Here is a 27,466-nt window from a genome sequence, read left to right as displayed (position 1 = left end):
AAAATTTAGTAATTTAAATAGGAGTACACAACTTAAAATTTACTGAAATGCCTCAAATAAGACACTTGATCTCTCCTAAGAATCAGAAATACAGCTGTTTTTGTTGAAAGTTGAGCTTGTGTGAATAGTTTTTAATGAAACACAAAGGACACCTCTATTAGAAATATGACCGATCTCTGCTGACATTGCACAGGTGGAATTGTCCTGAATACTGGAACATGAATGACACATGGTGTTCTGTGGTTCGGGTTCCGCCAGGATCGGCCACGCAGTCGATGATATGTATGTAGGCAGTGCAGGACCACACATACGGCAGGCCAGCCCATTTCTCTTCAGTCTCATGTATAGCTTATTGTTTGTTTTCATACACTTAAATCCATGTAATAACTCCCTGTTCCACCGATACGGAAATTTCTGCTAATCTTGTTGTAATGGCTCCAAGCAGTACCTCCCATAATGCCAAAGCGAAAGTTTGGATTTTGACGCCAGCCACTTTGTCCTGTTATGTTTTGAAACATCAAAAATCATGTGACCTTTGTGTTTGTGTAACAAAAGAAATTAAAGTCCGACCAACTGTTTACTTTAGTTGTAGGTTGCCGGGGAAACTCTTAATACAATTGTGGCCAGATGCTCATTGGGGAATGGTGGGGAACAAATGTCGGAGGCAAAACAATGCTGCCATTAAATTCACAAATGTTAAGTATATCAGAAAAAAGATGTCTCTCAAAAACTCTCTGTGTATGGTGGGACTGTGTTCGGAATGCCATGCACGATTAAGGTACAGTTTAATTTCCTCTCAAATTTGAATTGTAAGATGTAACTGAAATGGCTGCTTCTGAATACGTTGATGGTTTTGCCACCAACTCTTACCAATGTAGACTTTGCTAAGTGTCAAAATAAATATTTTCAAATTCAATTTCAGTCGATACATTAATAGTTATTTCAAAGTTACATGACATACAGACATAATTTTGTAGTTGTTCTTGAAACACATTTTGGAACTGTATTGGTTTCTAATATGATTAGCAGGAGTGAAGTTTATTGAAGCCCCATTTCATGGCTTTAGGTATGATGTCAGACTGAACTCAGTTGAGGATTGGTTGGTATGTTGAGGATTGGTTGGTATGTTGAGGATTGGTTGGTATGTTGAGGATTGGTTGGTAAGTTGAGGATTGGTTGGTATGTTGAGGATTGGTTGGTAAGTTGAGGATTGGTTGGTAAGTTGAGGATTGGTTGGTAAGTTAAGACAAACAGATGCGGTAAAAACATGAGGATATTGGCTGTGACTTAAAATAATCATGATAGTGCTGTCTGAACACAACAGTTATCAATCAATGAAATCATGTTTGCGGTGGTTTTGCGTTAATACCTTTGTCTCCCAATTGAGACAATGGGGTGGGTTTTTGTTTGTTTATATCTTGTGTGTTTTATGTTTTGTGAGTTAGCTTTTTTTCTGTGTTTGTATATTTTGCGAACTTTGTGTTGCAGCAATGCACCTGCATTATGGTGACATGACCGACAGCACCTGCCTCGTGAAGATCGTGAGCCAGGTCCGTCCCACAGAGATCTACAACCTGGCCGCACAGAGTCATGTCAAGGTAAGATCACTGTTAATGATGAAAGTACCAGTGAAAATCCGGGTTAGAATTGGTCTTCAGCAACCCATGCTTGTTGTAAGAGGCGACTAACAGGATCGAGTGGTCAGCCTGCTGACTCGGTTGACACATGTCATCACATCCCAGTTTCGCAGATCGATGCTCATGCTGTTAATCACTAGATTCTCTGGTCCAGACTCGATTATTTACAGGGGGCCGCCATATAGCTGGAATATGGCTGAGTGCAGTGTTAAACACCAACCAACTATAATGACGAAAATGGGAAAATATTTATCAACAATGTGGCTTGGCATTAGTTTGTGAGTTTAGTTTTATGTTGCTTTTAGTAATATTCCAGCAACATCACAGTGGGGACACTAGAAATCGACTTCACACACTATACCCAAGTGGGGAATCGAACTAGGGGGTCTTTGGCGTGACGAGCAAATGCCTTAACCACAAGGCTTCCCCAATAATTCATGACTTGTAATGCCATGTCACGTGATGACAGCTCAGTCACGTGATGACAGCTCAGTCATGATATTAGTGTCTTTACTACTGCATAAGAACTAATACAAGATGACACATTCGTGTATAAAGCTGTCAGATGAATTTTATCTCTAAATTACTTTTCATTTCTAAATTGTCATAAGATGTACAGGTGATTTCTGGATGTTGGACTCCTGTACAAATGCAGGTTCACAATTTTATAAAAAGTAAGCAAAATATATTTTCACAGATAGTATACAGATTATGTTGTCGATCAATTGTAGATGTATTCTGAATTTCCAGAAACTTGCTATTCACATAGTTGATGTAATTATCAAATCTTTTCATTGATAATTAGTATTATTCATGATGTTGAAAACTCACCATTGGTTTGAGCAGTTAGTCCAAGTTAAGTGTAACACAGATGGTCACCCAAAGCATTTACTCACCAACATTGCATGTCTGCGAGATTACTGACATGGAGCTTTCACCTCCACGTGGGTAGATTTGGACAACGGTGAAAGGAAAGTTAGGAAATAATGATTTGAAGACATTGTATGTTATAAAGTGGTAATTTAGTTGGACATGGTAGTGTATGTATTTAAATAGGATTAACCCCCACAGTGCTATTATTTCATCAAACTCAGCACATCATGTCCCAGTCTGTTTCCTGCCCATGAAATCCCAATCTTTTAACCACCAAATTTCAATCAGAACTGATACAGATAGTTTTATTGTCATCACTATGAACATAATGGCGTGTGTTGACACAAATCTGCGTGTCGATTTACTCATCAGCATTAGGCTGGAAGGTTTTATATAGAAAATGACATATTTTGTGCAATTTTCCATTCCACTGAAGCACAATGTCTAATCCAAACTCAGCACTTGAGATGAAACTATAGCAAATTGCAATTAATCCGTAGATCCGGGCTGATTTAGGAACCCAGGCTGTGGAAACTGGTCATGGATGAACGTTCGTGATCAGCGTCACCCGGCCTTTGAGGCTGCTGTTTTGATTCCATGTTAAGGCAGGCCAGCGCTTGTTTAACTCAGAGCATCTCATTTGATTTAATTGATTCGAAAGGAAATCGTGTGATGTATTAATTCAAAATAGAAACGTGATATCTGTCAACCTACGGACAACTCCATTTGCAAGTTAGGGAGCCAGAGTCCCACACAAAGCTGCTTCCATTGGAAACAGCTGGGGGTCAATTTATAAGTTTTCCCTTCTTCTTGCCCCAAGCTCTTTTTTGTTTTGAAAATGATTCAATGAATGCGAAGGAAAATATTGCCGACAAGTCAGGCGGATAGGCCCAATCTAGGAAATTTGTAGAACTGGGATTAGCCAGCACTTTCCAAAAATCTAAAACATGATAGCTCAAAGCCAGGGGTGATATTTGCTACAAATGTGTCCTGGGTGATGAAAATGGAATTAATCAATAAAGCTGATAGGTTTTGCAGTTTTGGAAAAAGGCTTATGTTTCAATAAACATACGTAGTGAAGCATTTGACACTACTTTGACACTTTTGAACATAAATATGATGTTTGTGTTTGTGCGCTGACAGCGTGATTGTTGCTGTCAAAAAGCCATGTTGACGCAAGGTTTGGTGGGTTTCCACTGTGTGGTGTGTGTAAACACTGATGTTTTCTATTAAAATACCCCTTCCTCTCTACTCTATAGGCTTGATGGTCAAATGCAGCATTTGTGGTTAGTTTGCGATAGGATACTCAAGCAAACGGACAGTTTTATGGCATACAGGATATTTTTCACTGTCTCTTCACTTATTTCTTTCAAACTGGAGTGTTTAAATTCTGTGTGGATGTGTAAAGAAATCTGTTTTCATCATGTATGGACACATGGATGATAGAAAGTGTTACAGACTTAAAACCAGGAAACATCAGTTATGTAAGTTGGAAATTGATTCTTTTTTGTATTTGGATGAAATGGTTAGTTATTGGCAAGAAGAGTGATTGGAATCATTTCTTACATATTCTATAGGGGTAAATACGGAGTGTACGTATGACTATCTTTTGCTGGAATAGTATGAGAACTTTACTTGATCGTTAGAGAAAGCTGTAGTGCACCAACTCAATAGTTATGTCTACAAATGAGAACAACTTGGCGGTACTTGGTCTCATTTACCTGACATCTTTTACCATATCCTAACTCATCCTTACCTGGGTGTCTATTGTGTGGGTGTCCTTTAAACTGGCTGAGTACACAGCCATTGAACGTGGTGTCATATGCCTGATATTTTTTTATGTGTGTTACCATATCCTACCACATCCTTACCTGGATGTCTGTTGTGCAGGTGTCCTTTGAACTGGAAATGTACATAATGTCATTTACCTGACTTTTCTTGACCATATCCTACCACATCCTTACCTGGGTGTCTGTTGTGCAGGTGTCCTTTGAACTGGCCGAGTACACAGCCAATGTACATAATGTCATTTACCTGACTTTTCTTGACCATATCCTACCACATCCTTACCTGGGTGTCTGTTGTGCAGGTTTCCTTTGAACTGGCCGAGTACACAGCCAATGTACATAATGTCATTTACCTGACTTTTCTTGACCATATCCTACCACATCCTTACCTGGGTGTCTGTTGTGCAGGTTTCCTTTGAACTGGCCGAGTACACAGCCAATGTTGATGCCGTGGGAACACTGCGAATGTTGGATGCAATCAGGACAACCGGACTTACAGACCAAGTGAAGTTCTACCAGGCCTCTACCAGTGAACTGTATGGAAAAGTGCAGGAAATTCCGCAGAAAGAGACCACCCCCTTCTATCCACGCTCCCCGTATGGTGAGTAATCCCATATTTATGTGTTTACTGACAAGTCATTAGGATGCTATATGTACTGGGGCCTGTTTACAGTAGTCTTAACAGTGCTATCAGCAGAATTCCTTTGTGTCCTGTTTTGCAGAATTTATTAAGGTCCCTTTGGTTGGTGTTCGCAGAATTGATGAGGATGCTTTTTGTAGTATTCAAGAGAGTGCTGTTTGTCGTATTCAATAGGGAGATGTTTGCAGAATTCAGTAGGGAGCTCTTCAGAATTCAATAGGGAGCTGTTTGCAGAATTCAGTAGGGAGCTCTTTGCAGAATTCAATAGGGAGCTGTTTGCAGAATTCAGTAAGGAGCTCTTTGCAGAATTCAATAGGGAGCTGTATGCAGAATTCAGTAGGGAGCTGTTTGCAGAATTCAGTAAGGAGCTCTTTGCAGAATTCAGTAGGGAGCTCTTTGCAGAATTCAATAGGGAGCTGTTTGCAGAATTCAGTAGGGAGCTGTTTGCAGAATTCAGTAAGGAGCTGTTTGCAGAATTCAGTAGGGAGCTCTTTGCAGGAGATTCAATAGGGAGCTATTTGCAGAATTCAGTAAGGAGCTCTTTGCAGAATTCAGTAGTGGGCTTTTGCAGAATTCAATAGGGAGCTCTGCAGAATTCAGTAGGGAGCTTTTTGCAGAATTTGATAGGGACCTGTATGCAGAATTCAGTAGGGAGCTCTTTGCAGAATTCAATAGGGAGCTCTTTGCAGAATTCAGTAGGGAGCTCTTTGCAGAATTCAGTAGAATCTGCAGAATTGAGTAGGGAGCTCTGCAGAATTCATTAGGGAGCTGTTTGCAGAATTCAGTAGGGGGCTCTTTGCAGAATTCAATAGGGAGCTATTTGCAGAATTCAGTAGGGAGCTTTTTGCAGAATTTGATAGGGACCTGTAGGCAGAATTCAGTAGGGAGCTGTTTGCAGAATTCAATAGGGTGCTGTTTGCAGAATTCAAGAGGGTGGCTGCAGAATTATGTGATGTTGTTTGCAGATTTATGAGGGTATTGATAATAACAGACAACGAGTGCTGTTTGCAGAAAATAAGGGTGCTCTTTGGAGAATTCAGTATCCATGAGGTGCTATGAGCAGAATTCACTGAGGGTAGGAATTCCATGTGTGGGTTCAACTTCAATGTGTGGAACCATTCAGTCCTTGTGTCCAGGAATTGCCAGTGTTGGAGAACTGCTGTATATATAACCCATTCTCACCCTTGTCAATGACATGCAAGGTTTGCCTTGATTAATCTTCATGCTGCAATCAATGTTAATGCAAAGATGCAAAGATTGAAAGTACATTTGCTGATCAAAGAATTTAATTTTCTTTGTCGCGGAGGATCATATTGATTGTCATTTCTCTGAGCAGTGCCCTTTCTCTGATTTCTAATTTCAAAGAAGGAGAACATTGAATGAGAGCTCCACCTTAATTAATACTGAAACAAACTTGCATTGTGCTTTTGCCGGTCTGGTCAACTCAGTAAGATGACACCTGTCTCCTATGTTCATTAGTGGCTGATGAACATTGACACAGGTGTGGACAGGTATAATGACCAGTCTCCATTCACTTCCACCACTCACCGCTTTTATTATATTAGCCCCTAGCACCTGGGTGTAAACGATACCTGCGATCTTCCGGCAACAAACGGCAAATTGTTGTGGTCCAGGAAAGTAGCCATTTTGGTTGCTGGGTTGGTCAGTGAGCAGGTGTGAAGGCTGACATCGATACTATGTTCAAATCAACAAACATGGTCAGTGGTGGGTGGTGAATTAGGTGTGTTCGCTGGGTCCGGTCACAGTGTGTAAACATGGACTCTGAAGAATTGGGAGTGTCCACCATAACATTACCGGTTAATTCTTTAAAGGATGAGTGTTACTTCATTCTTGGGATAACAGGGATGTCAAGGGTCCTGTCTTAAACTCGGCTGGGAAGCGTCAAATCGGTAGTTTGAAACGAGGTTGGCCCTGGAGTCCTTGATTTTTGTGCTGTTGTATTCTAATCTAGGGGTCCGTAAATATTTGCTTGTAACTTCAGGATTAATTCTTGAACCCTTAAACTTTCATGGTTAACTTCAAACACTGATTCTTTTGAGTGGATCAGTGAGAATTATAGATGGTCATTAAGCCTATGTTAGTCTCAAGGAGGAGTTACATAATGGATATATCGGTACACAATGGTTTTTATCTGAAAATTCATTTCACATTTACCATCCGAGCTGAAACACTGATATTCAGTAGTACATGTCCACACACCATCCTTGTATACCCCATGTATGATGAATAAATATTGAGCTCTACATTGCTGTGAAGATTTACATGTTGATAAGGAAATGCTTTATAATAATACTGGATATTTATAAAGTGCCAGTTTCCGTGTATGCATAACTGTCATATGACTTATCCCACCGGGTACCCATTTACTGCTGGGTGAACATACTTACATATCTACATATGTACAATATGTTTCAAGAATTAAAGCCTTCATTAACTTTCTCATGTCAAGATGCTAACAATTTGTTAACATGAGAAATTTTAAAATAGTAATGTGAAAACATCCATTTGATGATAGGTTTGAACTGACGTGAATTCTGCAGCAGTAAAAACCTCATGAAGATTTTGGATGTCAACTTTTATATTATGAGGAACACAATGTTTCTGAGTAAATTTTTACTCCTTCATCAGGTAAGAATATACTCCGAAATGTTGTATTCCTCATAATAAAGTAGTTGACATGAATAGATTTGAACCTTTAATGTGTATCACTTCCAAATGCCGTTGAAAGACTTAATGCATGCACATACATTCAGCAGATAAACCCGTAGTGTAACAAGATCCAGATGTACTTCCTCTGATGGTGAGACACAAACTTTAAAAGTCAGGTTGTATCGGACACATTACTTCACGTGGAATGGTGATTGTTTTCAGGTGTAGCCAAGCTGTATGGGTACTGGATCGTCATCAACTACCGTGAGGCGTACAACATGTTTGCTTGCAATGGCATCCTCTTCAACCATGAGAGTCCACGCAGAGGTAAGAAACACCAGTCTAATAGGGAGGTGTGATGAAGGACACCCCCTTCCTGAAGGGAAAGTCTGGTTAGGGGGACTGCGCGTTACTCTACTTGGTCATGACTAGGGGCAAAGAAGTGACTATGCAGAGTTGCATCCCTTGGGCTTGTCCCTGTGATCATGGGTTTGAATCCTTGTTCATCCTGCTTATGTTTGTTGGTTTGTCAGCACCATAGGTGTGTTTGTGGGATTCACCAAAGTGGTAATCCATCTAGAACCTGCATCCCTTTGGACCGACCTCGTACATGAAGCTGACATGACGCAATGTTCAAAATGGCAATGAAACAAATGGAACTACAGAATTGGAAAACAGTATGATCAGTTGGATGGAAAGAGTAAAAAATGTCAAAACTGTGGATTTTAAAAGTTCCCATTTTTAATGCCGTTTGATCATAATTTGTGTGTGATGTAGCAGCAAACTGGTATAATTGGATACATCAGTGAAATAATGGCATGAGTGAGTGGAGAGTATGGCTGGCTGGCCAACATGGAGGACGTGACAGTCAGGTAGAAGATTATCCAACCACAGATGACAACACAACCACTTTTTACCCCATCTGAAGCCTTTACCATGACAGGTACTTGCTTTAAACATGCTGAGAAACACAAACATTAAAATTTGTTTGACATTGTCAAAACAGTCAAAGATGTTTTCTTTGATTACTCATTGTGACAGGGTACAAAGGAAAGTCATATCGGGGGAGATTTCCTGTCGTAATTCCTCTGTCAGGCCATATTGCCTCGATGTTTACGCAGGCAAATGTGTCCTTTCCCCTTGCACTGACAAGGAAGCGATGTTACGGTAGTCGGGTGATATTTTTGACATTTACGGACAGTAGCACAACGCAAGGCGTGACTTGTGCAGGAGTTTAAAGGACTTAGTCCCTTCCTATTAACGACACGTCAAGGCTGCTTTTTGATCACTAATTGCATGAAAGCTGATACAACATACTATTAATTTTGTCAAACAGATACATTACCAGGATTCCCTGTCCTCCTCTCAACTGTTTCATCTCAAAGGCTCTTTGGGATTCGTGATCCCTGTGAGTTGTGTCACACTTTTTAGGTTGATATGATTTTTATTACACATCAGGCTGTCATAAAGCATACTACTCTGTCCCAAGCAGCTATCTGAGTGAATATAATAAAAATAGGAACAAACTGAGAACCAAATCCAATTTTTGAAAATTTACGATTATTTCTTTTATAGTTTCTGCCTTTCATTTTCTCTGTATTTTTATTGAAATCATATGGAAATGATTGCTTGTTTATAACGGACTTGGCAATCTGTTCCAATTCGTTTACCAGTAAATGAAATGTGATTTTGATTGAAAAGAGAATATTATTCACATTTGGCTACATTTTCCTGTTTCTCTTCATAGAGGAAGCAGCTGTTTCAGTGGTGCAGATTCATTGTTGACATTTCATTGTCAACAACAGTGTACTGAACAAACCTGATAAATAAAGTACTTTGGTCTGTGTTGTTTAGCTCAACCATCGTTAACAGGTAGCAATAGATTCACGGCACCAGCAAATAATAGGTAATTTATTCATTGAAGCTTACAATATGTAGTTTGGTTCACAATTCAGTGAAATGCGTAAATATTTTGATATATTACCTCCTGTTTGATTCTAATTATTGACTACTAAGTTTTGATGAGTCAATTGGTTGTGCTTGATTTAAGGGTAATGAGAGGGCGGAACAGCATGCACACTGGGTGCATGTCAGTGGGTGGTGCAGATCATGCCTGGCGACGTGTGGCGCTCATCAGGCATCAAGCTATTGGTCCTTTTGTATATGTCACCAATTTAAAAAATTTGGGTCTAAATATATTTTCAGTTGTCTATGGCCTATTGCCTCTGTTGTGTCCTATGCAAGGTTCCCTATAATTTGCAGACGTCCTATTATCATAATGACTAGTTGTAGGGGACATGGCTCCAGAATTGCAGGTTTCATACGAGGTCAACCTGCTTGCACCATGCTTGACAATAGCGTCTCAGGCCAGTGGTGAACACGCCCTCAGCACAAGTTGTATTGTAATTGGCAAAGTGCTAATTAGTATCAAGTTTTGGATGAAATATTGTTAATGGGTTCTTAGAGTAAAAATATTGATTTTTTCTTTTACTGAAAAGAAACCAATGTTTGAAATATTCAAAGAAACTATGCCCTGTTTCCAGTTGTGTAAGTTTGAATGGCTGCTTCAAATGGTTTGTGTTTCATGTGGAAATTAATAAGTGTGTTCAATTGCAGTTAATAAATGTCTTGTTTCCCATCACTTTGAACTGCTGCGGTTTCTTGAATATAATGCACACTTTTTCCAAACAAATACAGATGTGTAGATGGGGTGGCATGATAAACATGTACAATGAGTTTGATGTTTTTCTTCACAATGCACAGACGTTGCCATGAGCATGTTCCGCCATATCTACTAGGCCGTACTGAAGTGGGCAGTTAAATTTAATTTAATTTTATTTAAGTATCTGGTTATAAAAAGTGCAACTTGTATATCTTAACTGAAGGTTTGACTTATAAAATTTATTTCAAAATTGTACTCAATATTGTTTACATTAATTTTGAGGAAAGTGTGGTTGAACTGAATGGCAGATCGTATCAGCTCAGTGTTATTTACAGCAACCATGGTCAAATTACTGCTATTGATGCTTTTAGGAGAACCTTGTATGACAAAATATATACATATATCAAATGTGCCACATCTTGAGTTGGGCAAAACTGAGAGTGAGGAATGATTTATGTCTTTGGTTTTGTTCGTTCTTATTTAATAATCAAAATAGGGAAGAATAATTAGCATAACCAAAATTATGAATTTTAAGATTTGAAGAGTGGCTTTATAAATGAGGTTTTTGATTTTGATAACATTTTGACATCTGTCATAAAACTTTGAAATGTATGATTGTTTTGTTTTAAGGTATAATTCAGATAGCAGATAATTCAGATAACTTCAGGAAATAACAGATATACTGAATAAGGAAGGTGATGATAAATAGGGATGCCCCGATACATCAATACTTTTTCTAAGACGATACAATTATCGATACATTCAAAACTGTATCGATATTTTGTTTTCAAAAGTATCGGTTTAAATATGTTTATGTATCGTTTACATTTTGCAATTGCATCATGTTTTTTGATGTTATGAGAGTTATTAATGATTATTTTTCATGGACAATTATGGGAAATTAGAACTTTTTAATCTCTGAGAATAAGAAATGTTGATCTTTTCATGGCCAATTATGAAATATGAAATATTAATGTTCAAAATGTAAGGGACGCAAAATGTAACTAACGCAATAATGCTGTGAAAATAGGTATCGTGATACTTATCAAATCGTGGCATGGGTATCGTGATACGATGAAACTTATGTATCGTGCGCGACATCCTGAATGATTAATATAATATATGGGATATATTTTATGAAATTGTATGCTCAGTCTGCTCCACACCCAGAATATTAATGATCCTCGCCTTTTTTTAGCTCGTTATATGATCAGGGATCCCATAACTGAAAGCATAGATTTCTTCTCTCTGGCCAAACATGTCATTTCAAAGAGCTTGTGTACTAAATGTTAAGGAAACAATTAAGTCATTTCAGAAAGATTTTTTGCAAAGTTTGTGTGTCAAGTGTCAGTGGTATTACCAGGATGACTTCAGTGTTTTAACTTTTCTTTTCGCTCACAAGCCGAAACTTTGAATCTTCTGGTACAAAAAGTGTGTAATGTGAGCTTCATGTCACACTCAACCAGCAGCTTTGAAAGAACAAGTGTAAGTGGCAGATGGTTTGAACAGAACCCCAATATCTAAATAAACCCAGGTGTAAACTTTTTTTCTTCACTTACAACATGAGAAGCAAGCCATTAACCTTTGCCCACTGTGTGCCAGAGAGGTGTAACCATGGTAAGCAATATACTAATAGTTACCATGCCACGATTCAGCCTCATTTGTCCCGAAATGGTTTAAAGTGTATCAACATTTCATAATTATTGCAACTGCCATCCCAGCTCCTGAAACAACGGATCAGTATCTTTCCGTACTGAGTGTCATGGCAGCCAGTGTAGCTATCTCACTATCCAGTAGTAGCTTTTACCTTTCAATTAGTCAGATATGCTTCTCCAGCAACATCAACACAGAAACAGCTATCTAGGCGTTACATGATAATTACACTGATTACCACAATCACAAGACCATTCTTCTTGTGTATACACCCTAGAAGGGGCCATTGACAAGTGTCAGGGCTGGGAGGCCTCAAGTGCTCCACTAATCAAGTGTGTTAAAGAGGAATCGCTTGATGGATGGGAGGAGAGAGCTCGAGTACGGATAGCCGTAATTATTGTAATTATAGTATTATGTTAGCGCATTGTGTCGTCAAACTTTCTGCCTGAATGGGTGTAACAACACTGACGATTTTGGCCTCAAGGTGTTCTTTTCATGCCTAGATGGCTGTCTTTGTGTGTATAAGGCAAGGGTTTAGGCAACATAAGATCTTCGCACCCTTGTCAAGCTTTTTGAGATGTCTGGGTGTTTTGTTAAGTTCGTATGTGGATGGCTGGTCGTGCACTTAGCATGTCATCAGAAAGCTGGGCTGCAAACATTAGTGGTGGTTAAATGTTAAATACAGTTTCATGCTTTGTTAAAGAGTGTTACACTTGAATGATGATGATCAATAGATTAGGATAGATTTATATCTTTTATTAATGTTGCTATCAGATATAATATTTGGACTACTTGTGAAGCTATTGTGGGCTGGACATTTTCAGATACTGGAAGGTTTTCGTAAATGTTAGTATCAATAGCAACAGTGTATTAATGATTGGATATGTTGAGGAAAAGCAATTGTGTTTCCTGAATTTTGAAAGATTTCTGTGTATTAGTCCTGTCGGAAAATCATGTTTATTTCTAAACATTTATCACATGGCATAGTGGTATTTGTTGCAATAGGCTGTACAGTGGTTCTGTCAGGTTTTGGTAGTGTATTGACTTACTGTGTGAATTTGATGACCTTGTGATGGAATCGTATTCCCAATCTTCCAAGGAGAGGTTCATCACAAGCATATAGAGTTGCTTCCCTTTGTCCATAGCGGCTTGCAGTGCTCAGGCCCTGTTACTGGGTGTAACTCTGTAAGGCTAATGTCTGGTGGAGAGGGAGGTGACTGCATGTTGACATTACAACAAATCAGTTGAAATAACAAAATCTGGCCTTAATCATCAACTGAATTTGAATGGTTTTGTTGTGGCCATTTTGCAATGGTTGCAAAACGTTTGGCTGACATATTCCTCAACCACTGCTTACAGCAGATCAAGAATACCATTCTCTGTCAGTCAATTGTATGTGTTTGGCTCAACTTTGATGGAAACCATCTTCATTTAACCAGTATTGATTGTGTTGGTTTTACTTTTTGCCAGTTTAACTTAGCTGGCTACTAGATATGAAAAGTGATAATATGTTTGGTTTTGTTGTGCCAATGAAGAAGGGTTAGTGAACAGTATGCAGACCATGTTTGGTGACTCCACAAACATGGGTTTGTTTCATCCAGGACAAGTAGATTGTTGGTGTACCGGAAGTAGGATGTTGGGTTTTTATAAAAGAACATATTCAGGGTGAATTTCTGAACACTAGAGTAACCCTGGGCTGAATTTCTTATCAGTATGAGTAGCCTTGACCTATATTTCTGAATAATACGAGTTCACTCGAGGAATCCTGACTATATTTCTGAACAATACGAGTTCCCTTGACCTATATTTCTGAATAATACGAGGACCCCCTGACCATCAGAGTAGATGACCATATTTCTGAACAAGTATTAATTCACGAGTTCTTTGACCTATATTTCTGAATAATAACGAGGAATCCTGACTATATTTCTGAACAATAACATCCTGATTTCCCTTGATATTTCTTGAATAACGGGTATGACCTATATTTCTGACTATATTTCTGAACAATGAAGTTCCCCTCACCTGTATTTCTGAATGACTATATTTGAACAATATAAGTTCCCTCTGACCTATATTTCTGAACAATAATGAGGAACCTGACTATATTTCTGAACAATACGAGTACCCTTTGACCTATATTTCTGAATAAATACGAGGACTCTGACTATATTTCCTGACTATATTTCTGAACAATAAAGACTATATTCCCTTGACCTATAAGGTTCCCAGGAACCTGACTATATTTCTGAATAATACGAGAATCCTGACTATATTTCTGAACAATAATACGAGTTCCCTTGACCTATATTCCTGAATAATGAACAATGAAGTTCCCTGACCTATATTTTCTGAACAATGAATCCTTGACCTATATTTCTGAACAATCTGAATCCTGACTATATTTCTGAACAATACGAGGAAGTTCCCTTGACCTATATTTCTGAACAATACGAGTACCCTTGACCTATATTTCTGAACAATGTGAGTACCTCTGACCTGTATTTCTGAACAATGTGAGTTCCCCTGACCTATATTTCTGAACAATACGAGTACCTCTTACCTGTATTTCTGAACAAGACGAGTTCCCTTGACCTAAATTTCTGAACAATACTAGTTCCCCTGACCTATATTTCTGAACAATACGAGTACCCTTGACCAATGTTTCTGAACAATACGAGTTCCCCTGACCTATATTTCTGAACAATACGAGTACCTGTTACCTCACCTGTATTTCTGAGCAATACTGAGTTCCCTCACCTGTATTTCTGAACAGTGTGAGTTCCCCTGACCTATATTTCTGAACAATATAAGTTCCCCTATGAAGTTCCCTGACCTGTATTTCTGAACAGTGTGACTTCCCCTGATCTGTATTTCTGAACAGTGTGAGTTCCCCTGATCTGTATTTCTGAACAGTGTGACTTCCCCTGATCTGTATTTCTGATCAATACAAGTTCCCCTGACCTATATTTCTGAACAATACGAGTACCTCTTCCCTGTATTTCTGAACAATACGAGTTCCCCTCACCTGTATTTCTGAACAGTGTGAGTTCCCCTGATCTGTATTTCTGAACAATATGAGTTCCCCTGACCTATATTTCTGAACAATGTGAGTTCCCCTGACCTATATTTCTGAACAATGTGAGTTCCCCTGACCTGTATTTCTGAACAGTGTGAGTTCCCCTGATCTGTATTTCTGAACAGTGTGAGTTCCCCTGACCTATATTTCTGAACAATACAAGTTCCCCTGACCTGTATTTCCTGAACAGTGTGAGTTCCCCACCTATATTTCTGAACAGTATGAGTTCCCCTGACCTATATTTCTGAACAATGTGAGTTCCCTGACCTGTATTTCTGAACAGTGTGAGTTCCCCTGATCTGTATTTCTGAACAGTGTGAGTTCCCTGACCTATATTTCTGAACAATACAAGTTCCCTGACCTATATTTCTGAACAATACGAGTTCCCCTGACCTATATTTCTGAACAATACAAGTTCCCCTGACCTATATTTCTGAACAATACAAGTTCCCCTGACCTGTATTTCTGAACAGTGTGAGTTCCCCTGACCTATATTTCTGAACAATACAAGTTCCCCTGACCTATATTTCTGAACAATACAAGTTCCCCTGACCTGTATTTCTGAACAATACAAGTTCCCCTGACCTATATTTCTGAACAGTGTGAGTTCCCCTGACCTGTATTTCTGAACAATACAAGTTCCCCTCACCTGTATTTCTGAACAGTGTGAGTTCCCCTGACCTGTATTTCTGAACAGTGTGAGTTCCCCTGATCTGTATTTCTGAACAGTGTGAGTTCCCCTGATCTGTATTTCTGAACAGTGTGAGTTCCCCTGATCTGTATTTCTGAACAGTGTGAGTTCCCCTGATCTGTATTTCTGAACAATACAAGTTCCCCTGACCTGTATTTCTGAACAATACAAGTTCCCCTGACCTATATTTCTGAACAATACAAGTTCCCCTGACCTATATTTCTGAACAATACAAGTTCCCCTGACCTATATTTCTGAACAGTACGAGATCCCCTGACCTATATTTCTGAACAGTACGAGTTCCCCTGACCTATATTTCTGAACAGTACGAGTTCCCCTGACCTATATTTCTGAACAGTACGAGTTCCCCTGACCTATATTTCTGAACAATACAAGTTCACCTGATCTATATTTCTGAACAGTGTGAGTTCCCCTCACCTGTATTTCTGAACGGTACGAGTTCCCCTGACCTATATTTCTGAACGGTACGAGCTCCCCTGACCTATATTTCTGAACGGTACGAGTTCCTCTGACCTAAATTTCTTAACAATACAAGTTCCCCTGACCTATATTTCTGAACAGTACGAGTTCCCCTGACCTATATTTCTGAACGGTACGAGTTCCCCTGGTCATCTGTTGTACATTCTGTTTGATCTGGTCAGTCAGTTTGAGAGGTACTGTCTCCTTCATTAACTTGAAGGTCTCATTAGTTAAATCCCATTTTGTCCACATGAAATAGATATTGATACAGAAAGAAGCATGTCATTAACACAATCTTTTGGAGAGAAGATGATTTGGGTTTGTCTAGACATTGATATCCAACCTCATAATGTTCATCTTTACTCTCAGGTCCCACTTTTGTGACACGTAAAATCACCCGGGCTGTGGCCAAGATCACCCTCGGTCAGCAGGAGGAGCTGCAGCTGGGGAACCTCGACTCCAAGAGAGATTGGGGTCATGCCAAGGACTATGTTGAGTGATGTTGAGATTGGGGTATGGGTGACCTAGATTAGGGTGACCTAGATTACAAAGAGAGATGGGGTCATGCCAAGGACTATGTTGTATTAGGGTGACCTAGATTACAAAAGAGATTGGGGCCATGGGACCATACCAAGGACTATGTTAAGGTAGGGTGACCTAGATTACAAAAGAGATTGGGGCCATGCCAAGGACTATGTTGAAGTAGGGTGACCTAGATTACAAAGAGATTGGGGCCATGCCAAAGACTATGTTGAGGTAGGGGACCTAGATTACATGGGGCCAAGGACTATGTTGAGGTAGGGTGACCTAGATTACAAAAGAGATTGGGGCCATGCCAAGGACTATGTTGAAGTAGGGTGACCTAGATTACAAAAGAGATTGGGGCCATGCCAAGGACTATGTTGAGGTAGGGTGACCTAGATTACAAGAGAGATTGGGGCCATGCCAAGGACTATGTTGAGGTAGGGTGACCTAGATTACATGAGAGATTGGGGTCATGCCAAGGACTATGTTGAAGTAGGGTGACCTAGATTACAAGAGAGATTGGGGCCATGTTGAAGTAGGGTGACCTAGATTACAATGAGAGATTGGGGCCATGCCAAGGACTATGTTGAGGTAGGGTGACCTAGATTACATGAGAGATTGGGGCCATGCCAAGGACTATGTTGAGGTAGGGTGACCTAGATTACATGAGAGAGATTGGGGCCATGCCAAGGACTATGTTGAGGTAGGGTGACCTAGATTACAGCGAGGGAGCCAAGATTGGGGCCATGCCAAGGACTATGTTGAGGTAGGGTGACCTTGATTACATGAGAGCGGGCCATGCCAAGACTATAGAGGTATGGGGCCATGCCAAGGACTATGTTGAGGTAGGGTGACCTAGTTTACATGAGAGATTGGGGCCATGCCAAGGACTATGTTGAGGTAGGGTGACCTAGATTACAAGAGAGATTGGGGCCATGCCAAGGACTATGTTGAGGTAGGGTGACCTAGATTACAAGAGAGATTGGGATGTACAAAGGATTTTAAGCTACCAGATCATTCTAAGATGTTGCAGGATTGCAGTACATTCCAGAACTTTGTGTAAATATAGCACAGTGCACTGCCCCTTCCTGAATGTCAACAGGTACTTGTATTTGGAACATTGTATGACAATGAAAACACTGCCACACAACAAGAGTATGGTATGTATTTTGTTGTTGCAGGCAATGTGGATGATGCTCCAGCAGAAAGAGCCTGAAGACTTTGTAATCTCAACCAATGAGTACCACAGTGTGAGGGAGTTTGTCGAGAGGGCCTTCAAGATCGCCGACGTAGACATTGTGTACGTACATGTTTTCGTTTGAACTATATTTGGGATTTCTTTCATGTATATCAGCAGTATATTTGGAATAATTGATTGTAAAACTCCACACTCAGAAATACTCCAGCAAAGTGTGTGGGTCTATAAAAAATCAAATCTGGACCTGACTATCCAGTGACTGATTGTAACTATGGATCCATGTTATATGGCTACAGTTATCAACAAGTACATGAGTCTGACCAGCTCATCCATTGAGAGGCCTCTAACGATCAGCAATGGTTCCAATTTGGACCTGTAATGACAAATTTAAATCTAATGCTTATTATCCCCGCCGCGCATTTAACGCGAAGCGGGGGATATAGTGTTAGGTTCCGTCCGTCCGTACGTACGTACGTACGAATTGGAATATCTTAAGAACCGTTCACTAGATTCTTTTCATATTTGGTACCTAGTTTCATCACAGTATAAGAAAGGTCCAACTCAGGTTTGGTGACCTTGTTGTAAACTGTAATGTGTATTAAGTGGCCACAATGGCACATGGGCATGGATATATATATATCCATCTACACCTGTGGATTTGACTAGCACTATGGGACCTGTGCAATACCACTGTTACAGTGGATCTGAGGGGATTGTGTGATAGAACCTGTGCCAAATAGCCTGCACTCATTGCAAGAATAGACTTACAAATACTGCTCCATTTTTTATGGGGATATTTTTATCTTTCCGTGAGTGAGTAAGTATAGTTTTCTGCTGCTTTAGCAATATTCCAGCAATATCACAGTGGTGGACACCAGAAATGATCTTTCCATGACACCCAATACTGATTCTCAAAATATGTGAGGTGTTTATGTAATTAGAATGACATATCTGAATCATGCTATCTAAAGATGAGATGTGTTTATTCTTTTGAGATTTATCATATATAAAGACTTGTGTTATCTGTATGAAAATCCAATCAAATTAACTTGGTATCCTGATCCGGTAAATATTGATAAAAATCCAAACTACTGTAATCGTATATATTTTCATGGGGTGCAATTTTCGCGGAAAGTTCACCAAAGACCTGTTAGCGCAGTTGTTTTTTCGCGCATTTTAAACACCTGAGTGATGGTGTCCATCACAAAGTTTTCACAACCGATAGACATGCAATGATCAAAGCAGGCTGCCATAATTGAATCGTGTTTACTAAAACAATCAGAGAGAGAGGTGGGATGATACTTGTGTCAACATGACAACACCTGTCCCATATGCGAGATTACCTGACAACAAATTAAGGAAGAGTGTATACCAGTACTTACAATAATTAAACATAGAAATCATAAAGTAGTGTTTGTTGTTTATGAACACGTGTTGTTCACATGGTCTAATCACTGATTGGCTGCATTAAACAAATTGCATGTTGGTCCTACTTGTGTATTTGTCTGAATTTTGTCAGGACTTGACCATGAATATTTCGCTTGGTATGATTTTTGATGCACGATCTTTTTGCGCTAAAAGCGCGAAAATTAATCCCACGCGAAAATAACTACGATTACAGTTTTTTCTTGCCTCACATATCAATGGAGTGCCTTCTCATAGTTGGCACCATATGATAAATAGCGCAGTTCACTCAAAATGTATTCATACGCAAATTATGAAGCTTCCTTAGTGAGAGAAATTTTAAGAGAGACAGTATGTGATAAAAAGATTATTACCCCATTTGCTTCCCTATCATAAGAACATAGCACATATAATGAATGTAAAAGTATGTGCTATGTTCATTAAAGATTGAATAATGCAGTGGCACCTCATATACGATATTTACTGTTGTCAACTCTGTAACAATAATCTCTATAAAGATAATGGTGACATGATATCACATTTCTGAAGGAAGTAAAGAATGGATTTCTATGTGGCAGTTATCATGTGAATAACAAGATATGAAATTTAGAGGGAATAAGAGATTGGATTTTCAGTCTAAGAAAAGAATGTGCACTTACATATAGTTTCACTGTTTGATTTGTGTTCTGAACATGGTGTGTCATATCCTTCACCCCCATATATAGATTTGTTTAGATAGGTCCATAAACATGCAAAAAGAACCCTGTGCATGTCAGCCTGTCTGTAGCCAGTATTTTCCTGTTAACAGAGCCATGCTAGGGGTGGGAAGCAAATATTTAGTGTTATCAACCTCCGCTTGTTATGTTAGTGATAAAAGATTATCAATAAATATTGAATTTCCACGGCCCTTTGATAACCAGTCACATACTTTGGCAATATAAGAATTTATTTATGTAATAAAAGGATTTTGTTTAGAATCTTGCTTTTAAAAAAACTTGTGAAGTTCTGGGTTTTTTCTTTGGTGATATAACCATATCTGTCCGCCCACTGCTTCCAAAGCCACGACGATTGTGTGAGATGTTTGAAGTTTGGGGCAGTAAGTGCAAGCTAATTTCACATCAATTAAGGAGTTTATTGTTCACTGGTACATATTAATCACGGAGAGTTAAATCAGTGTGACTGTGTCTCTAGACACCTCGTTAGAAATGCTGATGTAAACTTCCAGAGTTGATTGAGGGCAGGGTACAAGTATTCTATTCAAATTCTGTCTGCCTTGTAGATACACAAATCAGTGTTGTTTAACATTTAGACAATGAATCCGTGTTTCGTATTTCATTCATTACAATTCTGGAATTTGTTGATCAATAGATGTAGATTTAGCAACTCTTTTAATCAATAATGAGACCAGTTTGTTATTCCAAGTAAAATCAGGAATTGCTAGTCATTGTGGCAAGCCCCCACCCCCCAACTTGTATCATTGTAACTAAAGATAATATTTTATGCAGTGAAAGCACATCAGTTATTATGAGTGAGGTTCATGGGTTTCACATAACTTTTTGCAATATTCCAGCAATATCATGGTAAGGGGCACCAGAAATGGGCTTCACACATTGTACCCATGTGGAGAATTGAACCATGGCTTTTAGAATGATGAGTGAACACTTTCACCGCTAGCCTACCCCACCGCCCCCTCAGTTATTATGACCTCATGATACCAGTCCAGCCAACTTGGATTTTTACAATATTGTGTTTGTTTATTGTTCAACACGGCTCTTTAACGCCAGGTATATGGCCTCAGTCTGTAAACCATTGAGTCTGGACCAGACAATCCAGTGATCAACATCATGAGCATCGATCTATGCAAATGGCATAAGATGACATGTGTCAACCAAGTCATGTGGCCACCCAATCCTGTTAATCGCCTCTTACAACAAGCATGGCTTGCTGAAGACCAATTCTAACCCGGATCTTCATGGATCTACAATACTGTGACTTCCCAGTCAGATTGGGGCGGTGGGGTAGCCTAGTGGTTAAAGCATATGCTCATCATGCTGAAGGTCTGGGTTAGATTCCCCACATGGGAACAATGCTTTAAGCCCATTTCTGGTGTAACCCGCAGTGATGTTGTTAAAATATTGCTAATAGCTGCGTAAAACCCAACTCACTCACCTCCATGTCAGATTGTTTGTAAGAAGCAAGGAAACATACAGTTATGATAGGGACTTACCAGTAGATACTAGTACATTCCTTGGATGACCCAAACATCTATCAGTTTGTAAATATATATATAGATTAGATATGTGGTCAGATTGGCAATATTTCTGCCTTTCGAGACTAACATAAATCTGAAGCTGGAGATGTATTTATCATTTCAGTCAAATTCTTTTAGTGCATAAACAATTCCTTGAATATGAATATTAGAATATGGTGCATGGAGCCTGGAGATTCTATGTTTGATATACTTCCCAAAAGATTTAAAGGACGGTAAATTCTTTCATATTGCTAAGTGGTCGTAAACTTCTATTGATTAGTATAAACAATTTAGGATGAATATTAAAAATACAGTTTATATTTCTCTAATCATTTATATGGATCAACACAGGTTTGTTCAGTTTATTTAGATATGTGTGCTTTTTATATTGCAATGTCTCGATCATACATACATTACCGGTAGTTAGTTGCGAACATGATACTGCACAGAATGTACAAATGCATATACTGCCAGGAGCAGAATTCACTGAATGACCACCACTTTATATATTTGAATCTTTTCAAGATATTTTAACAAACATACAGTTTTTAGTAAGAATAATTAGGATTTAGAAGACATTTGTTTTCTCAGCACAATAAATCCTTGGGTTTGTCAAGTGTATATGGTGGAATTGCATGGAAGGATCTTGTTGCGAAGTGATGGATTGGTGGATGAACTGTACCTCCATGCACCTCATCCAATACTGTTATCAACAAACCTGTCTGTCTGGCCGGGCTTTCCATGTATTTAGAACAGTTTAAAGAGAAAACTGTTGAATTTATGTGGCAAGGAAACATGTTCAACAATGAGGGGAAAAAATGAAGAAAAAACCGTTTTGTCTTATCGTATGTACGACCATGGTTGAAGTCCCATCTATAGTGCTTCTGATTAAAATATGTATATGTCCTGATAGCGATGATTGCAATAGTTATAACATGCAGAAATGAACTGGGAACAAGCCCTTCGTCCCTGAACACCAAGTTTTTCCTCACATTACAATATGTCATTGTTAGAGTTGGACGGCAATTAAGATCACAACCCAACCAATGAAAAAGTTTGTAATTGACAAGTGGAGGACTGATTAGGAAGTAAAATATGACAAACGTTGAAAGAATGGCCGAAATGATGTGGCGTTATGACAGTGTGCCTGGGATCTGGCACCGGCGCCGAGTGCACTGTGTGTTAAAACATGTGTATTAATCACCTAGTTCCATACCAATACTGACGTTTATGTGCAGTTTTGCCACACATACACTGAGATCTGTCAAGGGGGGATTTATGAGACCTTCTTCCCTGTTTTGGTTATCAGGAGTCTTCTGTACATATGGTTTTGTCATCAACCTCCCCAGAAGAATTTATGTTTTTAGTGCTTTTTTCGAGGGCTTGGACATTAATGTTGAACACATTTTGGACCAAATATTAGCTTTCACTGTTCATAGTTGCAGCCTTTTCATGCTTAGTGCACTTGCTCTGCCTGCAACAGCATGACGGTTGGGGCATGGGATCACTTCTGTTGTTGAGTCAGGACACTGATCTAACGTGGAGGAGGAAACCCTCACCATGGCCATCATGTCCCTTTATTCCTAGCTCGGTGTTCTCCCATTTGGGGAGGGCGTGTTTCCTGTGGCCCAAGTTTCCATGATTTTGATGCAATGATTAATCTAAACCTACTCAGAGACTCATATTCAATCCGATCTCTGCTGTGAATGGCAGTAACAAAGTCCAAGTTATGTATTCTTTAATACCTTGTTTAATCCTCAGTTTCATATTATTGCATCGATTGCAGTATAAGAATAACCCTGAAAAGTATTAACTATGTCCGCAAGTTTCAGCAGAGTAACAATTATTTTCCAAATTTGCCTGCCAGGGGCACTGAGTTTGAATTCCAACATAAATCCCTGAGGATTGGGTGGATGGTTGCCATGACAACTGGGTGTGAATCATTCATGATATGTACTGTACCAAACATTGTCATGGGGGAGGGTAAAATGTATATTACAAATGTAACATAGTTTGCTTAACATCACTGGACTTCCACAACTGCTTTCAGTAGATATGTAGGATTAATAATCAGCATTTATGTAAATTTTGTAGCAACAGATTGTGAATTAATGAAAGAACATTTTCTGTCTTAAATAACTTTAGAAAAATCTTTGACTGTGACATGACTTGGACTGAGTATCCCTGCCAGAGAATTGGCTCTGTCACAGAACTTTTTAAGATTAATGGTGACTTTGAACGGAGATCACCACAGATGTCAGACTTCTGTACATGACCATGGGTGTTTGCTTGATTCATGGTCAGACTGTTCAAGTCACCATGAGGGCATGAGAGCCCTTGAAGTTAGTCTGTTTGCTGCACCATACTGTGTGTAGATTTTAGAGTTAGTATGCAGCCAAAAACAGCTGAGTTGTATATGTCACTACTGTCTGTCCGCTGTGATATTAGCAACGTAAGTCCTCACTCACTCACTCACCAATTTCTGACTGTTGCAGGTGGGAAGGTGAGGGTGTCAACGAGGTGGGGAAGGATAAGAAGACTGGAACTGTTCGAGTGAGGGTCAACCCCAAGTACTACAGACCTACAGAAGTGGTAAGTGGGAATCTCCTGTTTCAGATGCCTTAGTTTCAGTCAATACACTCGCTAGAATCAGTCAGAATCTTATTGGCTGACATCTTCTCTGCACTCATGTCGTACCATCACTGGTTCACTACACACAACTCTCTACTGTGCAGTATCTTTTGAGAGTGGGACTGGCACCTCCATTCCCACCCTCATTACCTACCCAATATTCTTGAAGGAAGAATTGGTCAAATTACTTTTGACTGACACCTCCCTTGCAACCCTCACTACCTACCCACTATCATTCTCAAGTTAAGAATTGGACATTGGTTTGACTGACGCCTACCCACGCCTCTCTTGCAACCCTCACTACCTACCCACTATCATTCTCAAGTTGAGAATTGGACAATTGGTTTTGACTGACGCCTCCCTTGCAACCCTCACTACCTACCCACTATCATTCTTAAGTTGAGACTTGGACAATTGGTTTTGACTGACGCCTCCCTTGCAACCCTCACTACCTACCCACTATCATTCTCAAGTTGAGACTTGGACAATTGGTTTTGAGTGACGCCTCCCTTGCAACCCTCACTGAGTGATGGGCTATGGTTGTGAGGCCGACAGGTTATTCAATGCCAGTTTCTGCAGATATGCCAGACATATTCCATATCAATATTAATTACGTTATATTATGCCCTTGCTGTAATGCATCACCAATGCAAGTAGAAACAGACTCGTTTGTGTTGGGTTTAGTGACATTCAGAGCTTTCTTTATCAATTGCAAAATATTATGTATAAAATCCCATTTTCCTCGTTTAGTGTCATTTAAGTACAGATTGGGGCATCAAGAGACGATGAGGGGTGTGGGGTTCACTCTAGAGTCGCCCAACTGATGAATGGCGTCATCCAGAAAACAATGATGGGCTGTGGTTGAAGCCCCATCCATCACCACGGCAATACTGGTGATTGTCTGCCAGGCCCAGGGTGGTCAACACTGGTGGGGGTGAGGGGGTTGGGAGGGGGATGTTTACTTCAGTTTACAGCCAACTTTTTACAGACATTTGATTTCAGCATGTCAATGATGTGGAAAATGTTTTATTTTTAATAACTACCGTTCCTGATTTCTGGGTTGTTTGGTCATCTTAATGGCATGTCAAGATGGCTGCGGTCATTGCTCATATCAATCACTGGATTGTCTGGATCAGACTTAATTACTCACTCACATCCAGAGACCAGTGCTCAACGATTGCCTTTGTATGTCTAATACAGTCCAGGTTAACAGGTTCGCCTTTTTACAAAACTGTTTCTGAACATTAAATGTATAAATAGATGATTTAGTTGGGGTTGTACTTAGTAGTTGCTTGACGTTTTTGCTGCCAAGTGTAAAGCTTTGGTTATCAAATCCATCAATGGACTATGTAGAAATATTTGTCATCTCCAGATTTCTCATGTGATTAAGCATGTGGAAACTGACAATTCAGAAAGTATTATTCCTTGCCAAAAAATGGCATCATCAGTTTCATCTTTGTGATATGCAGAGAAAATATTTGTTGTAAATAATGCAACAAAAAGTTCCAAGAAAATATACTTGTAAGCAGAATATTGCATTTTCCCATGAATTCAAGCCATAATTTTCCTTCTTGTATATTTCTAAACGATTGTTCTTATCTTAATGGAGCTCTTCTTGTTGGCCCCCAGTGAGTTGACGAATGTGATGCAGAGAGTAATAATTTCATGGATGGGCGATTCCACAGAAAAAAGATTCTCTTCAAAAAGAGCATGGTTTACCAGGGAGCCGAGGCGATTGGTTTCACGAGCACTAATTTGTGTTTATACAGTGGAATAGAGGGTTGAAATAACTTGGCACAAATTTGTGTACATTTTGTTTACCTAATTGAACGCGGTAGTGTTTTTTCATTTGCTGTATATGATGAGGCGTGTAACGATGGTGGCGTGACATACGGACATGACGGGGGAGTTTTTCCACTCACTAAATGATGCACTGATAGACAGATTGTGAGAATAAACGCAAGAAGCTCCAGCAGTGCTTGGGCATATTTATGACGTTTTGTACTCTGTGATGGAGACAATGGCACACAGACCGTGTTGTAGTGTCAAAACCCAGCAATAAAAGACTCATTAACAAGACTTGTTTTATGTGAACCTTGTTGTATTTTCTTAGAACATCCAGGTTTGTATCTTGTTGTCTGTTGGAGGTGATGATGTGTAAGAATGGGAGATTCTGGTGATAGTTCACCAGAAGATGTTTCGGCAAATAACATCTTTTTCATCGGCTTTATTGAATCTTTTTACCATCGTTTGATTTAAGGCTGTAGGTTTTTGTTTTTCTTTCCATTGTGGGGTAAATGTTTGGAATTTTCATTGCTCTGCAAAACGGCTTTGTTCAGTTTCATAACCTTAAAAGTGGATAAATCACGTATTGCTTGCCGTGTTTTGACGTCTGCTGTCAACCATGTTTTCCTTATGACAATTCATCGATGGGAGATAACATTCTTGGCAGAGGAAGGGACAGTGAACATCACCTTGTATCTAACTCTGTAGTTCCGTTCTAATGGAACCTCATCATTTACATGTAGATACAACATATTTTGTGTTTTTATTTCTAAAAATTCTTGGTTCGATAGTTGGAATGAATAGCTGCCAGTTTGTTGCACTGCTAGTAGCCATTGTTCAAAAGTTCCCCATGAAGATTTCAAGGCAGTTTGTTTGTTTAATGGTGCACTGAGCAGCATTTCAGCTATGTGAAGGTCTGGGCACAATCTGGACCAGACATTGACATCATGAACCTGGATCTGCACACTGGAGATTTCATGACATGCTTCAACCAAGTCAGCAAGCCCAACAACCAGCTAGTATCAGTCACATTTGTTTCTCCAGACCCGTTCTAAACTGGGTCTCCACCTGAAGACCCGTTCTAACCTGGGTCTCCACCTGAAGACCCGTTCTAACTGGGTCTCCACCTGAAGACCCGTTCTAACCTGGGTCTCCACCTGAAGACCCGTTCTAACCTGGGTCTCCACCTGAAGACCCGTTCTAACCTGGGTCTCTACCTAAAGAAGACCATGTTCTACCCTCGCTCTAACTTGGGTCTCCACCTGAAGACCCAGTCTAACCTGGGTCTCTACCTGAAAACCGTTCTACCATGGGTCTCCACCTGAAGACCCGTTCTACCTTGGGTCTCTACCTGAAGACCCGTTCTACCATGGGTCTCTACCTGAAGATCCGTTCTAACCTGGGTCTCTACCTGAAGACCCGTTCTACCTTGGGTCTCCACCTGAAGACCCGGTGTAACCTGGGTTTTCACAGAAGAAATGAGGATTGGCTGGATGTGTG

At 39.6% G+C, this 27,466-nt stretch overlaps 1 protein-coding gene across 2 annotated transcripts in view; it reads left to right on the top strand.

Moving 5' to 3' along the window:
• LOC124268413 (GDP-mannose 4,6 dehydratase-like) overlaps nucleotides 1-27,466 on the top strand; it is a 67,360-nt gene that overhangs the window by 24,616 nt on the left and 15,278 nt on the right. For both annotated transcript variants that reach the window (XM_046703382.1, XM_046703381.1), the window contains 6 exons: nucleotides 1,489-1,598; nucleotides 4,706-4,898; nucleotides 7,830-7,934; nucleotides 16,542-16,667; nucleotides 17,877-17,997; nucleotides 24,046-24,142. In XM_046703382.1, the coding sequence (XP_046559338.1) occupies nucleotides 1,489-1,598; nucleotides 4,706-4,898; nucleotides 7,830-7,934; nucleotides 16,542-16,667; nucleotides 17,877-17,997; nucleotides 24,046-24,142 (752 nt within the window). The remainder of the gene's footprint in view (nucleotides 1-1,488; nucleotides 1,599-4,705; nucleotides 4,899-7,829; nucleotides 7,935-16,541; nucleotides 16,668-17,876; nucleotides 17,998-24,045; nucleotides 24,143-27,466) is intronic.

This window comes from Haliotis rubra, unplaced genomic scaffold (genome assembly GCF_003918875.1).
Source record: "Haliotis rubra isolate DU_JTF1 unplaced genomic scaffold, ASM391887v1 Scf138, whole genome shotgun sequence".
NCBI lineage: Eukaryota > Metazoa > Mollusca > Gastropoda > Lepetellida > Haliotidae > Haliotis > Haliotis rubra.
Note: the sequence above shows the minus strand (reverse complement) of the source record. Positions and strands in the feature narration are given on the sequence as shown.